Source organism: Equus caballus, chromosome 1 (genome assembly GCF_041296265.1).
Source record: "Equus caballus isolate H_3958 breed thoroughbred chromosome 1, TB-T2T, whole genome shotgun sequence".
NCBI lineage: Eukaryota > Metazoa > Chordata > Mammalia > Perissodactyla > Equidae > Equus > Equus caballus.
The window spans coordinates 138,868,619-138,882,161 of record NC_091684.1 but is presented as its reverse complement, the minus strand read 5'-3'; the positions used below and the strand labels follow the sequence as shown (position 1 = coordinate 138,882,161).

Sequence of the window (13,543 nt, the reverse complement as noted above, 5' to 3'; positions counted from 1 at the left end):
AGTGAGCTCATCTGGCATTCCATTGGCTGCATCATGAGGATCAGCAAGTGGGAACACTGCTTCCCCTGCCACCCCTCCAACATCCTGGCCTCTGGGCATCAGTGGTGTCATCCGTGTAATGGGAACAGAACAGCTGCTGCACCTTTTCAAACCTGGGAAAACCCGATGATTTCCCCACTGCCCTCCCAGCAATCAAAGGTAAAATTCCATTCAGTGCCCCATTGTTGATTGCACCCTTGGTGGCACTGTGCCAGGTCCCAGGGGAGGAGGGGCAGAGATGAGTGCAGCCTAATTCCGGGCCAGCCTGCTCGCAGGTGGATGGGGTGGAGCCACATGCCCTCCTGCTGACAGCACAAAGTAGAGTGTCACAGAGGAGGTTCCGATCCAGGGACCGAGGAAGGCTTGTCAGGGGAGGTGACATGGGGGCTTGATGGTTAAGCAAGCATCTGACACACACTGGGGAATGGGGGAGGAACTCATACTCATCGAGGGCCAGTTACTCTTGCTGGGCGCTTCACGCACCCCCTCGACCCTCTGAGTGAGGTATTATGGGAGAGGAAGCCAGGAGTCAGCAGAGCAGCCTTCGTGGCTGTGTCGTACGCCCCACTCAGGGCCCGTGCTCTGAAGGGGCCGCCACTCACTTTAATGCTCTGCTTTCACCACTGAAATTCTGAGTAATTTTTGAACAAGGAGCCCTGCATTTTCATTTTGCACTGGGCCCCAAAAGTTATGCGGCTGGTCCTGGCACTCAGAGATGTAGCTACCTGCCCATGGTCACAGAGCCCTCTCTGCTGCCCGTATTCTCAGGGAGCCTTCCAGATCAAGAGAGAGTGGGGTATTCAAGGCACAGGATGCTAGGGGATCCCACAGCAGGAGACAGGGAGGCCAGGGATGTGAGGAGTGGGGCTGGGGGCGCTCACCTGGGTAGCCCCTGGGATGGGTCTGCACCAGTGTGGGTTCCTGCGCCTGAAGCTGAGACAGGCTGAGTGAGGGCAGTGTTGAGGCACTCTGCTTTGATCGCTTCAGATCGGGTCCAAGTAGAAGTCTGAGGCAGGAGCTTTGCTAATAAAACTCAAATTGTATTTGGGATATTAAAAAAAAGACAGAGGGGCCCCGAACTCTCCCAGCCCTGGGAGTCTGCAGGGCGAGAATGTGCCCAGAAAGGGGCTTTCCTGAAGCATACCGCCGTCTGCCGCACACCAGCCTCCCTGCACTTCTGACACGCTCCCAGGCTGTCCCCATCTGAACCCCTAAAGGGCTGATTTCGTTCTCTGTGGTCTCAGATTCAACAGGAAAGTCAAAGTTGGGTGGACTCAGCAAACTGTGGCACTTAAAGCCTAAGATGAAAACCCACGCACAGCGGACTAAGAAAAGAACCCCCCAAACCAGGGAGGGGTTGGTTTTGTGTGTGAATTCAGGAATCGGGCCATCAGCAGTGCAGCCCCGCAGGCAGGGAGCAGTTGGGGCCCCTTCCCTTCTCACAACTGGGCCTCCTTCCTGGGGACCCAGGTCCCCAGCGTCATTATCTTGCACAAATAGTGTTATTTTAGAATCTCTCCAGGGGCAATATGAAAAGCCAGACTTTCCCACCCCGGGGGTCTCTGGGTAAGAAAACAAACAAACAGACTCAGAGGCTGACTTGGTGATAAAACAAAAGGACTTGGAATGGGAGCAAAGTTCAGAGCCTTTTGTTGCAGGAACTGCTGATCGCTGTCTCCCCCATCGCAGGCACTCTCCACCGTCCTTCCCTCCCAGGGCACAGGGAACCAGAATCCCCCCACTCACTTCCTTGCCAGAGGTCTGAGTGCTTTCCCTGCCCTGCTTCCTTGGCATCTTGTCTTTTCTGGCTTAGATGGTTGGGGTTCCTTTAGGAGGCCCAGTGGGCAGGCACGCCAGTGTTTCTGGTGCGGAGTCAGATCGATCAGCTCTGAGGGAGGAGATCAATCTGATGGCAGCCTCAGTGTGGCCCTCAGAAGCTGGAGCTGCCTGCAGTGTTGTTAAGAAGGGAGCTTGGACCACAGACCACTGAGGCCTGGGCAGAAAAGCCCCTGCTCCCCGGGCAGGAAGGCCAGATGGATGCTGATAGAAGCGGGGCCCCAGCTTCCTCCTCCTGCTGGAGCAGTAGGTCCTAGGGAAAGTGTCTTTGGAGGAGATGCTGAGCAGGCCTGTGTGTGAGATCCCCAGTGAAAGCTTGTTTTATGTCAGGGTTGCCAGATGAGTTCATCTTTTCAGGATTTGTTTGAATGCTGCACGAGATAAAAGAATGGAAACCTTACCCACCTCAGCCCAGGCTGCCACTTTGTTCCACCAGAGATGAGGGGCCAAGCAGGTCAGGTCAGGGCGCCAGGGCTGAAAGAAAGGGCTTCCTGCAGGGCCCCGCAGGTGGCCACTGACTGTCCATATACCTCTGTCCCTCCCAAACCCTCCAGGGGGTGCGGGGGGGTGCTCCGAGGACTTCCCAAAAGAGCAGAGGGAGCAGATGGGCAGCACGAAGGGCCGGCAGAGAGAGGGTGGGCTCAGAGTCGGGCCTCCTGGCCTGCACTGCTGTGTGGCCTCCCTGGTTGGGGGGTCTGTCCTCTGAGAATGGGGACGTTCAAAAGGGAGAAGGGATGAAGAGCAGAGAGCATTGCGTCCTCCCCGCCTCCAGGACTTAGCCAGGGTTAGCAGCCCTTGGTTATCGCAGCGCCTCTAGAAAATGCTCAGTGTTGGGGAGGGGGCTGGGAGTGTGTGGGAGAAACTACACCTAAAAACCAAAATGTATGTGTTTGCAGGGCTGCACAGCGGGCCACAGATAGCTGTTACAAGGCATGCTATTTGAGACGCCCCTGCCCTCCCGGGAAGGTGGGCAGGGGCCCTCACATGGCTACATCCAAGGACCCCTGTGAATGTCCAGTCTTTTTAGAGCTTCCACGTGCCGGCTGGGAGTGGATGTGGCTGGATTATTACAACGCAGTCCCTGTGCCATTACTTGGCAGTCCTCTGGGGGTTTGCAGCCCACAGGGATGCCCACGGGAGTGATGCAAAGTCCCCTGTCTCTAAGCCAGGATAGATGTGGACTCGAATCCCAGCTTTGCGGCTTCCTAGGTGAGCACTGTGGACATGTTACCTGACTCTCAGGCCTCAGCTCCTTCCTCTCACGGTGGGAAGAATGGAGAGGATCAACAGAATGTCGAGATAGTGCTTTCAGAGGGCTTCATACTCTGCCCGGCTTTTGGTAAAGGTTCATTAAATGTTGGCTGGCATATTGTTATTACTATTATTAATGACTGGTTCATTTTATTATTATTATTACTGCTGCTACTATTATGACCTCCTTGACTCTCAACTCCATTGGCACATCTTATCTTTGCAGGTATTATCACCTGAAATGAATACCCTTATAAACGATACAGGCTGAGTCAATCTATTAAATAATGTATACAAATAATATAGACGGATAAGACTGTATGGTGGTAATGATATTAGTAAAAATAATAATATTTGTTACTTAGGGAGTGCTTATTTTGAACCAGGCGTTGACGCACTTGAAGTTAATCCCAGCAGCCTGGTGGAGTAAGCCTGAGTGCATCCCTATTTTATAGATTAGGAAACTGAGGCTCGGGGGAGGGGTGCCACCAGTCACTTACCGAAGATTCCACAGCTGGTGAGTGGCAGAGCTGGGATTCACATGCAGGCAGCTTTGCTCCTGGGCCCCTGCTCTGAATCCAGCCCTGTGGTAGGAGACGCCCCACCGCTCCCGGCCCGGTTGCTAATTTCTGCTGTGACCTTGGTGAGTGAGTTTACCTCTCTGGGCCTCAGTTTTTGCATCTGCAAAATCACGAATTTTGGCCACATGGACTGCGCGTTTCCTGGCCTCACTCCCCGCCTTGCTAGCATTCTCCCTTTGCACTTCCGTCTCACTCCATCTTGGGGGAAAAGCCCCCAAGCAGAGTGGCTGGTTGACTGCCTGGAGGGTGGTAGCAAGCACAGTGCTTGGCCCCGGAGACCAATGGCCGAAAGAGTCCCCGAGGTGGACCCTGCGCAGGCGGTGGCTGTGGCCAGACCGCCCGTGATGTAATAACCGATTAGGAACTTCCTCTTGGAAGCCTGGCTTCCTCTAGGAGCCAGAGGTGCTGGAGCCGAGGTGGGGGGTGGGGAGGGGCGGGTGGGAGCAAATAAGAGGAAACTCCTGTCAGCTGGGCCCTGCTTTTGGAAAGCATTCAGCAGAGGCTCGTTCTAAGCTGTTGACCATTAACATGGCCCCGTGCACATTCCTTCTCTGCTTTTACTGCCGGAGCCCGGAGCCCGGTGGATAAAGGGCCGGTCTCCCCCTCCCTTAACAAAGAAAAAAAAGAGCCTCTAATTAATGCTGCATCTCTGGACTTGCTGCAAAACCCGAAGCCATTTCTGCAGCTTAAAATGACAAAGGAAGGTTAAGTGGAAACTCCTTTTTTCCCCTTAAGTTTGATAACAAAAACTACTTATCTAATGGGCAAACAAGGCTTTTAAAGGGGTGTTAGGTTAACTAGATGCAGGGCCACGTAATTACTCCCAGGCCTAGGAGCCGCAGATGAAAAGCTGCCGGTTGGACGGGAACTTGAAGCCACAGGCATGACAGGGGACAGAAGGAAGGAGTTTTCCAGGAGAGCAGGAGGCCCAGCGTGGCCCTGTGAAAAGGGAATTGGAAAAGCCAGCTCTGGGCTGCTCTCTGGCTCTGCCACCAACTTACTGAGTGACCCTGGGCAAGTCACTTAACCTCTCTGGGCCTCTGGGTCTCCGAGTCTCCCTTCCCGGCTCTTGGTGGGGTCTGGGTCGTGCTCATTGAGGTATGGCTAGACTGGCTCTTTCCATCCAGCCCCCGGAGAGGCAGGGAGGCTCCCCTGCCCAAGAGGGAGTGGAGCGGCAGCAAAGGCTTTGAACACAGAGGGGCTTAAGTGGCCCGGCCAGGCCCCTGGAGACCAGAAGGGCCCGGCCTCCTGCAAATGCCCCCAGCGGCTCCCTTAGAGTCTGAGGGATCAGAGACTTTAATCTGGGTGCATCTCCGGTTCCTTCTGCAGGATGACCAAGTCCAAGGCGGTTTGGCCAAATGGAAAGGGGGGAGTCACGAGGAAAACAAGCTGCATCGCGTGTGCTCAGGCTTTTGGAGCGTGCAGCCCACGGGGGAGCACACAGGAACGTTCCTGCCCTTTGTTTTGACAGAAAACTGCTGATTCGAAGAAGCTAAAGGCTTTTCTTGGGATTTCAGCTCTCCCCGCCTCCCCAGACTGCAGTTGGCCCCCTCGGTGCCCCAGCACCCCCACAAAATTACACGTTGGGCTCGCAGCACCCACTGGGCAGAGAGGCCGGGAGGAAGGAATGCCAACCATTGGAGGGGCCGGCTCCTCCAGGCCAGGGACTGGGCCTATTGTGGGCCAGCCTCTTCCTGCCCACCGCAGGCATCCACCACCCTCTGGTGGCAGGAATGTGGGGCCACCCGGAGGCTGGGCCCCCTGCCCGGCCTGGAAACACAGGGGCTGTCCCCTGGGCCACTGCGGAGCCCTGCTGAGGCCACTCCAGGACAGCCCCAAGGAGCTGGCCTGGCAGCACATCCCCACTGTCTTCATTTTCATTCTTTCAGGGCATCGTACCCACAGTGACGCGCACAGCTCTTACGCGCACAGGTCGTGATTGCTGACAGTGTGTACACCTGCGTTCCCGCTGTAGCAATCATGACCTCCATCACCCCAGAGAGTCCCCTCACGCCCCTTCCCGGTCGTCGCCGCTGCCCAGCGGGAGCCCCTGTTCTGAATGCTGTCACCGCAGGTTAGGTCTGTCTGCTCAAGCAGTTCATGTAAATGGAAACCAACAGCATGTCTTCTGTGTCTGGCTGCCTCCATCAGCACCATCACTTGAGAGTTCCCCTCACTGGTGTGTGTTTCAGCAGTTCGTTGCTTTTTATTGGTGAGTCGTGTTCCAGGGTATGGATGTACCTGATTTTTGTTTATCCATTATCTTGGTCTGTCTGGGCTGATAGAACAAAAATACCATAGACTGAGTGGCTAAAACAACACATGCTCCTCTCTGTTCTGGAGACGAGGAAGGCCAAGATCGAGGTGCTGGCGCATTCGGCGTCTAGTGAGAGCCCATTTCCATTTCCTGGTTTCTAGTTGGCCATGTTCTCGCTGTGTCCTCACGTGTGGAAGGGGTGAGGGAGCTCTCTGGGGTCTTTTTTAAAAATTTTATTTATTTATTTATTTATTTATTTATTTATTTGAGGAAGATTAGCCCTGAGCTAGCATCTGCTGCCAATCCTTCTCTTTTTGCTGAGGAAGACTGGCCCTGAGCAAACATCCGTGCCCATCTTCTTCCACTTTATACGTGGGACGCCTGCCACAGCATGACATGCCAAGCAGTGCCATGTCCGCACCGGGGATCTGAACCAGCGAACCCCGGGCCACCAAAGCAGAATGTGGGAACTTAACCACTGCACCACTGGGCCGGCCCCTCTGGGGTCTCTTTTATAAGGGCACTAATCCCACTCATGAGGGCTCCCCGCTCCTGACCTAATCACCTCCCAAAGACCCCACCCTCCTGGTACTATCACGTTGAGGGTTAGGATTTCAACATAGGAATTTTGGGAGGGCACAAACATTCAGTCCATCACATCTCTTCTCTTGTGGACGGACATCTGGGTGATTATGAGCAGAGCTGCTGTGAACGGTCACTAAATCACGGAAATTCAGAGCTCATTGTTCAGACACGAAGACTGAGGCCAGGAGAAGGAAGATGACCTGTCTGATCAGAACCAGGAGGCAGGACACCTGACTGCAGGACTCCTGACCCCTGGCCTGGTGCCACTCTGCCAGATCGACCCCAGACACAGTGCCAGACTGCGCCTCTCCGCTCCTCCTCGGCCCGGAACCCTCCCAGCCGGGACCCGGAGTCTGGCTGGGAACTAGGCCAGGCCCCGAGCAGGAGCTCGTGAGCCGGAGTTTTGGTCAGAGTGCGGTCATCTTTGATGTTGTTCACTCGGTCTGACTCCCCTGTATTTATTTGCAATTAAGGAGCTGGTTCCTAATTAGGCTGATGGCGAGACCACAGCCTTGGAGCCACAGGAGAAAAAGATCTTCTGCAAGGGACTGTCCCCTCGCACCCTGAGTGGCAGCCCAGGCTGCAGACAAGAGGTGTGATGGGTGGAGTGGGGCTCTGCGAGTGGGAAGAGCAGAGGGGACGTGGGTTGGGGGTGCCTGCCTTCTCACTCGCAGAGAGCACGTCAGCTTGTATCGGACACCCTGCGCGAGATCCGAATGCATGTATGCACGAGTGTGTGTGTGAATAGCAATGGCAGCCCTTGGTTCTAGAGGTCGAGTTATCCCTGGCTTCCTTCTCCATTCCTTTGCTTACTGAGCACCTTTTTCACCTCGGGTGCCAGGCTAGGAGCTAAACCTTAACATCCGCAAAGTGCTCTGCAGTTCGCAAAGGGCATTGCTGTCCACTGTCCTGTTTGTAACCTCCCATGGCGGTGACCCTGGGTCATGACCCCCAACACCCCTAAGGAGCCCTGGCCTTTGAAGGGTCAGGCCAGCACTCAGACCAATAAATAGACAGCTGCTTCTTTCCGCCCCCAGTGGATCTGCTTCTGGAGTTTCCAGAAAACCCAAAGACAGACTGTGTGAGAGAGGCACTCGGTTATGAGTAAGTCCATTTTACAGATGGAGAGACTGAGGCTTGGAGACATTCAGCGGCTTGTCCACGGCCGCACATCCAGTCGGTGATGAGAGGCTTAGATCTGTCTCACGCTGAAACCTTTCGGCTCATGTGATAAGGAGTAGATTAGAATTCTGGGGTGGCAAGCTCTGGTCCCAGTTCTGCCACCCACTACCCTGTGTCCAGGGCGAGTCACCCTATACCCCCAGGCGCCATCTTTGGGGCACAAGGACATTTGACTCAATCAGTGGTTCCTCCAGGCCAGTCTCAGGATTGTTTCATTGGTCCACAGTGAAAGAAATAAGAAAATTTCTTATAATCTAAATGTATTAGCTCTAAAATTTCTGATTTAGGTCCTACCTATTCTGTTAGTATCAAATGACACTTTGTTTTGTGCCAGGGATAGTAGATGGTCTTGGGGTTTTTGGGAAGTCCATACATGACAAAATAAGCTAGTGAAAACCCTGTGACGCCCCAACCCCTCTGGTGAACAGCGCATTGGTGTGAAAGCCCAAAGTGTTGGGGCTCCCTGGACAAGATGAGGTCAGAGGGGCCCTCAAGCTCTGGAGCCCCGAGAGCAGGGTGTGGACAGGGAGGCCCCAAGCATGGTGATGGGCTCCTCTCTGGCTTGCTCTCGGGATCAGCCCTGAGACCTAAGTCCTCGCCATCAAGCCCACCTGCTGCGCAGGATTCCCATGGGGTGAGGGTGAGGGCAGAGTGCCCAGTGACGCTTGGGATGTATTTGACTTCCTTCCTCTTGCCTGGAGTGTGTCCCAAGAGCACCCTAGGGGTACGGGCAGCCTTGGCACAGACGCAGAGGGGACTGACCCCACCCCTTCCGAACTGCGAGTCTAGACCAGCCAGGGGCACTGACACCTGCTCAGGCCAAGAGAGGGGCTGCATTTAAGCCTGGAGGCACACAGGAGGGAGAGGTCAGAGAGGGCTTCTCAGAGGTGGCAGCCCATCTCCTGGAATTTGGAAGGCTTGGCCAGGAGCCCAGGCCCAATGAGGTGTCACCCAGGCTGCTCAACCAGAGGCCGCAGGAGGTGTCCCAGGCGCTGTTCCCGAGCCAGACGGCTGGGGCAGACCAGCCCCAGGGCAGTTCTACGGGGTTCGTCCCTAAGCCCAGGATACCATCCCCCTGAGGGGCACTGGGGCACTGAGGCAAGGCCGGGGACACAGGTCTTGATGAGGTGGGGGTAGATGATGAGGGACATTTGGCTTGGCTGAGGTGGGAGGAGCTAAGAGGAGGAGACAGGAAGTCCCACCTGGCTTTTAATTGAAAGCCTTTTGGGAGCTGGGAGGGAAGAAGTGCCCCACCCCCCAGCCCAGTACCCTCCCCCCACACTCCCCACTGTTCAGCTGCTTCTTTGCTTTTACAGTGGAGCGGCTACACCCTGGGGCAGAGCTGCCACTTTATGACTGGGTGGCCCTCTCTGAGCCTGGTCTGTAAAAAGGGGACAGCAGGAGTCCCTCACCAGTGAGACTGTAGGCCAAGGACTTGGGGGGTGAAGGCCTTTCATTTGTGGGGTGGGAAGTGACTCAGCGGCCTGTGGGTAAGCACCTGTAGGACTCACAGACCGTAAAAGCAGTTGTGGTTACAGAGAGGGAAACTGAGGCTTAGAGAAGGGGAGGGGCTTGCTCAGTGCATGGGGGTCAGGGAGGAGTCTGCCTGGAGCATGGAGAAGAGCTCCCCTCCAGAGTGTGGCCTGGTACTGATGCCAGCTCCAGCACTCACTCCTGTGTACCCTCTCTATCAGTTGGGGCGCCACCAGGGGCCTCAGTTTCCTCACCTGTGAGATGGGGTGCTGATAGAGGTGACTCTGGCGAAAAAGGCACCCAGCTCATGGACGGCACTCAGGGATGCCTGTGGCTTGGCGCCCAGCATCCTCCAGGCACAGCTGCTTTGCTTTCCCACCTCTCTGTGCCTCATGCACTGAAGGAACTCCTGTTACTGGGTGGGAAGGCTGGTGCTGGAGTTTCATGGGCAGGCCAGGATGGTGCTGCTTTCCTGGATCTTGGGAACTCTCAGACTGGTGCCAGATGGATGGATGGAGAGAGGGCCAATGGTTTGGGGCCTTCCTGACTGCCTACCTGCTGGGACTGGCCAGCTTGGTCACCCCCCACGGGCTAGAGCTGGCTTTCTGCCTGCTAGCTAAGGGAGGGCAGGGAGCAGGGCCTCTTCTCTACCCCCCTGACCATCAGCAGGAACCATGAGACGCCTGGATGGAGACTGTGAGGCAAAATGATATGTCCTCAGGGGCTGGCTTGGGGAACTGTGGCTGGGACCTTAATGCCAGGCGGAGGGTGAGGGGCATGCCATTTGAGGCCCTGCCCAGCCCAAGGCCAGGGCAGAGCTGGCAGCCTACAGGTGGAGGCCCCTCGGGCACACAGTTTCCTGCCTGGTGGCTAGGCGGGCCTCCCAGTGCCTAAGAGGCTGTCAGGGGCCCGTCACCCTGCTGCTCTGAGGCTTCTAGGCGGGGCTGGGCTGAAGGCAGACAGCTGACCTCACCCCAGCTCCCGAATGGAACTGTTAGCAGTGTTTTCTCCCTCAGGTTTGGCTGGACTTTGCTCAGTTTCTCCTGGAGAAGCCAAGCTGTAAAGTGCCTGGCTGTGTTCTTATCAGGCCTCCCGCAGAACGCCTCCCGCAGAACCTCTCCCTCCATGCCAACCCCCAGCCGGGGGCCTGTGTGGGGACATGTCACCTCGCTGGGCAGACATGGGTGCCAACCTGCTTCTCAGAGCTGTGAGCTCAAAGCAAAGACCAGAGTCAAAAGGCTTCGGAATCTGAGCAGCTGGTCCCACACGAGAGCGGGGAGGATAGGGCTACCCTTGGAGACCGGCCCCGGATATGTGCGGGCTCAGGTCTGGTCTCAGAAAATTGTTAGATTCATCCAGACACACAGAGACGCCCCAAGCTGGAGTGAGAAGGGACTCTAGCCATCATCTAGGCCACCCCTTGGCTGTCCGTGGGGAAACTGAGGCCCAGAGAGAAGCAGCACACAGCTGCGAGAGCTGGCAAACTCTGGAGCCCCTGAGGGGTGATTCTATTTAGCACTGAGAGACCCTCAGCTTCTGTGTCAAAGAGGTGCCTGCAGTTCTGGTGAAAACCTGCCCTTCCTGCCGGGAGAGCCAACTCAAGGGGCAGGTCCTGGGAGACTGGGCATAATTGCTCGAGGCCACGATTTCGGCTGGGAGAGACCCTGGAACCAACCTCCCCCCACCCCACCCCCACCGCCTTCCTATGCCTGAGTCCCCTCCAAGTGGTAATTATGCCCCATAATAGCTTAGTCCCGCTCTGTCCAGGTTGAGGCTGGACTGACCAGGTTCAAACCCTGGCCATGCCCCTCCCTAGCTGTGTGGCCTTGGGCACGCTGCTGGTGTCTGCCAAGTCTTGGATCCCCATCTGTAAAATAGGAGAAGGTGGCCTCCCCACAGTGATTGCAGGACACAGCGAGGCCATGTGTAGAGTAAGAAGTGCCTGCCCAGTCCCCGGGATGTTGTAGGCGCTCCTGTTCAGGCCCTCCTCTGGGTGTGTGGGTGTTCCTCTCTGCTCGCTTGTAAAATGCTATGGGCAGGGGCCAGGCAGGTGTGGTTCGTCTGTGTACCCACAGGACCTAGCACGCAGTAGATGCCTTGCCTTCTCTGCGGATTCATAGCCTTTGTCTTCTTTGTGTGTGGTGTGGTAAGGGGATGTCCTACTGTGTGCTAAATTTCTTGAGGACAACCTGGTACGCAGTAGGTGCTCTCAAGTGTGTTGAATGCTAGAAACGCCACCCAACCCCAATTGTCCAGGCCGCAGTGCCACCTCGGCTCCCCTCTGCCACCTGCTTCCCCACCCCGAATAACATCCCGGTGCCCTGTGCTTGCCCCACAGACGCCAGCATGTCTCCGGATGCCACCAAGCCGAGCCACTGGTGTAGCGTGGCCTACTGGGAGCACCGGACACGTGTGGGCCGCCTCTACGCGGTGTACGACCAGGCCGTCAGCATCTTCTACGACCTACCTCAGGGCAGTGGCTTCTGCCTGGGCCAGCTCAACCTGGAGCAGCGCAGCGAGTCGGTGCGGCGCACGCGCAGCAAGATCGGCTTCGGTATCCTGCTCAGCAAGGAGCCCGACGGCGTGTGGGCCTACAACCGCGGCGAGCACCCCATCTTCGTCAACTCCCCGACGCTGGACGCACCCGGCGGCCGCGCCCTCGTCGTGCGCAAGGTGCCCCCCGGCTACTCCATCAAGGTGTTCGACTTCGAGCGCTCCGGCCTGCTCCAGCACGGGCCCGAGCCCGACGCCGCCGACGGCCCCTATGACCCCAACAGCGTGCGCATCAGCTTCGCCAAGGGCTGGGGGCCCTGCTACTCCCGGCAATTCATCACCTCCTGCCCCTGCTGGCTCGAGGTCCTCCTCAACAACCACAGATAGCGGCCGCCCGGGCAGCCCGCGCCTGCCCCGCCGAGGGGCCGGTGCCCAGAGACACAGCCCCCTGGACGAACCCCCCAGATATCATCTACCTAGATTTAATATAAAGTTTTATATATTATATGGAAATATATATTATACTTGTAATTATGGAGTCATTTTTACAATGTAATTATTTATGTATGGTGCAATGTGTGTATATGGACAAAACAAGAAAGACGCACTTTGGCTTATAATTCTTTCAATACAGATATATTTTCCTTCTTTTCCTCCTTCCTCTTCGTTATTTTTTTTTTTTTTTTTAAGAAAATGATACAGCAGAGCTAGGTGGAAAAGCCTGGGTTTGGTGTATGGTTTTTGAAATATTAATGCCCAGATGAAAAGCTAATCCCAGCCACCCATTGATAATAAAGTATTCGCATTATAGTTTTTTTTTTTTAAACTGTCTTCTTTTTAACAAAGAGGGACACGCAGGGCTTGTGGGTTTCTGATCCATCAGGCATCCTGAAACTTGATTTTAATCTTCTGTGGGATAAAGAGGGGAGGGAATAAATTGAAATGGGAGGAAGGAGATCCGTTTACTCTTAAGGCCGGAGAAGGTTCTGTTCTTGCTTCCTGCCCTCGCCTGTGGTGTGTCCGCAGGATGGAAGAGGAGGCCATGCGTCCTGGGGAAGCGCTCCCGTCTGAGGGGGGAGGCGCATGCTCCGGCCCGGACGGGCTCCCGGGTGGTGAAGGCTCAGGTCAGCCCCTCCAGGCTCTGAGCTACACACCAGCTCAAAGAAGACACTCCTTCTCACTACTTTGGGGAGATGGCCTGAGGAAGAAAGACCGAGAAGGAAAGATGACCTTGTAGAACCCAACTGAGCCCCAGGGTGAAGCTCCTGTTAGGATGGAGACAAGCTACCCTCCTACCCCCTTCACCAAATAGCTCAGAACCTGCCCATCTGGGGCTTGTCCATGATTTATGCAAAGGCAAGTGGCTTTCTACTCTGTAAAAGGGAAAAATTGAGTCCTGGAACGATAAATGACTAGCTCATGAGCCGGATCAAGGTTAGAAGTTACATCTAATTGTAGGACCAGAGCCATATTAAATCCGTTTTCTCGCTTGAGAAAACTCAAAAAAGAAGGCCTCCTTGGCCAAATAACTAAGGGGAACGTTACATTGTCTATCTTTCTTAGAGATTTAGATTAGCATATTAAATGCTCTGAGAAGTCCTGTGTATTATCTATTGCTCCATAATAAATTATCTTGAAACTTAGCAGCTTGAAACAGCTAACATTCATTATCTCACACAGTTTCAGTTTCTGCGTTCAGGAATGCAGGGGCAGCTTAGCTGGGTGGTTCTGGTTCTGGGTCTCATGAGGCTGCCGTCAAGCTGTCGGCCGGGGCCGCAAGTCATCCGAGGCTTCATTGGGGCTGGAGGCCTCACTTCCCAGCTCACGTGGCTGTTGGCTGGAGGCC

At 55.4% G+C, this 13,543-nt stretch overlaps 1 protein-coding gene across 2 annotated transcripts in view; it reads left to right on the top strand.

The window, feature by feature from the left end:
• Positions 1 to 13,340, top strand: part of SMAD6 (SMAD family member 6) — a 74,291-nt gene extending 60,951 nt beyond the window's left edge. For both annotated transcript variants that reach the window (XM_023654985.2, XM_023654984.2), the window contains one exon: positions 11,543 to 13,340. In XM_023654985.2, the coding sequence (XP_023510753.1) occupies positions 11,543 to 12,084 (542 nt within the window). In that variant the 3' untranslated portion in view covers positions 12,085 to 13,340. The remainder of the gene's footprint in view (positions 1 to 11,542) is intronic.
• Positions 13,341 to 13,543: the final 203 nt, after the last annotated feature.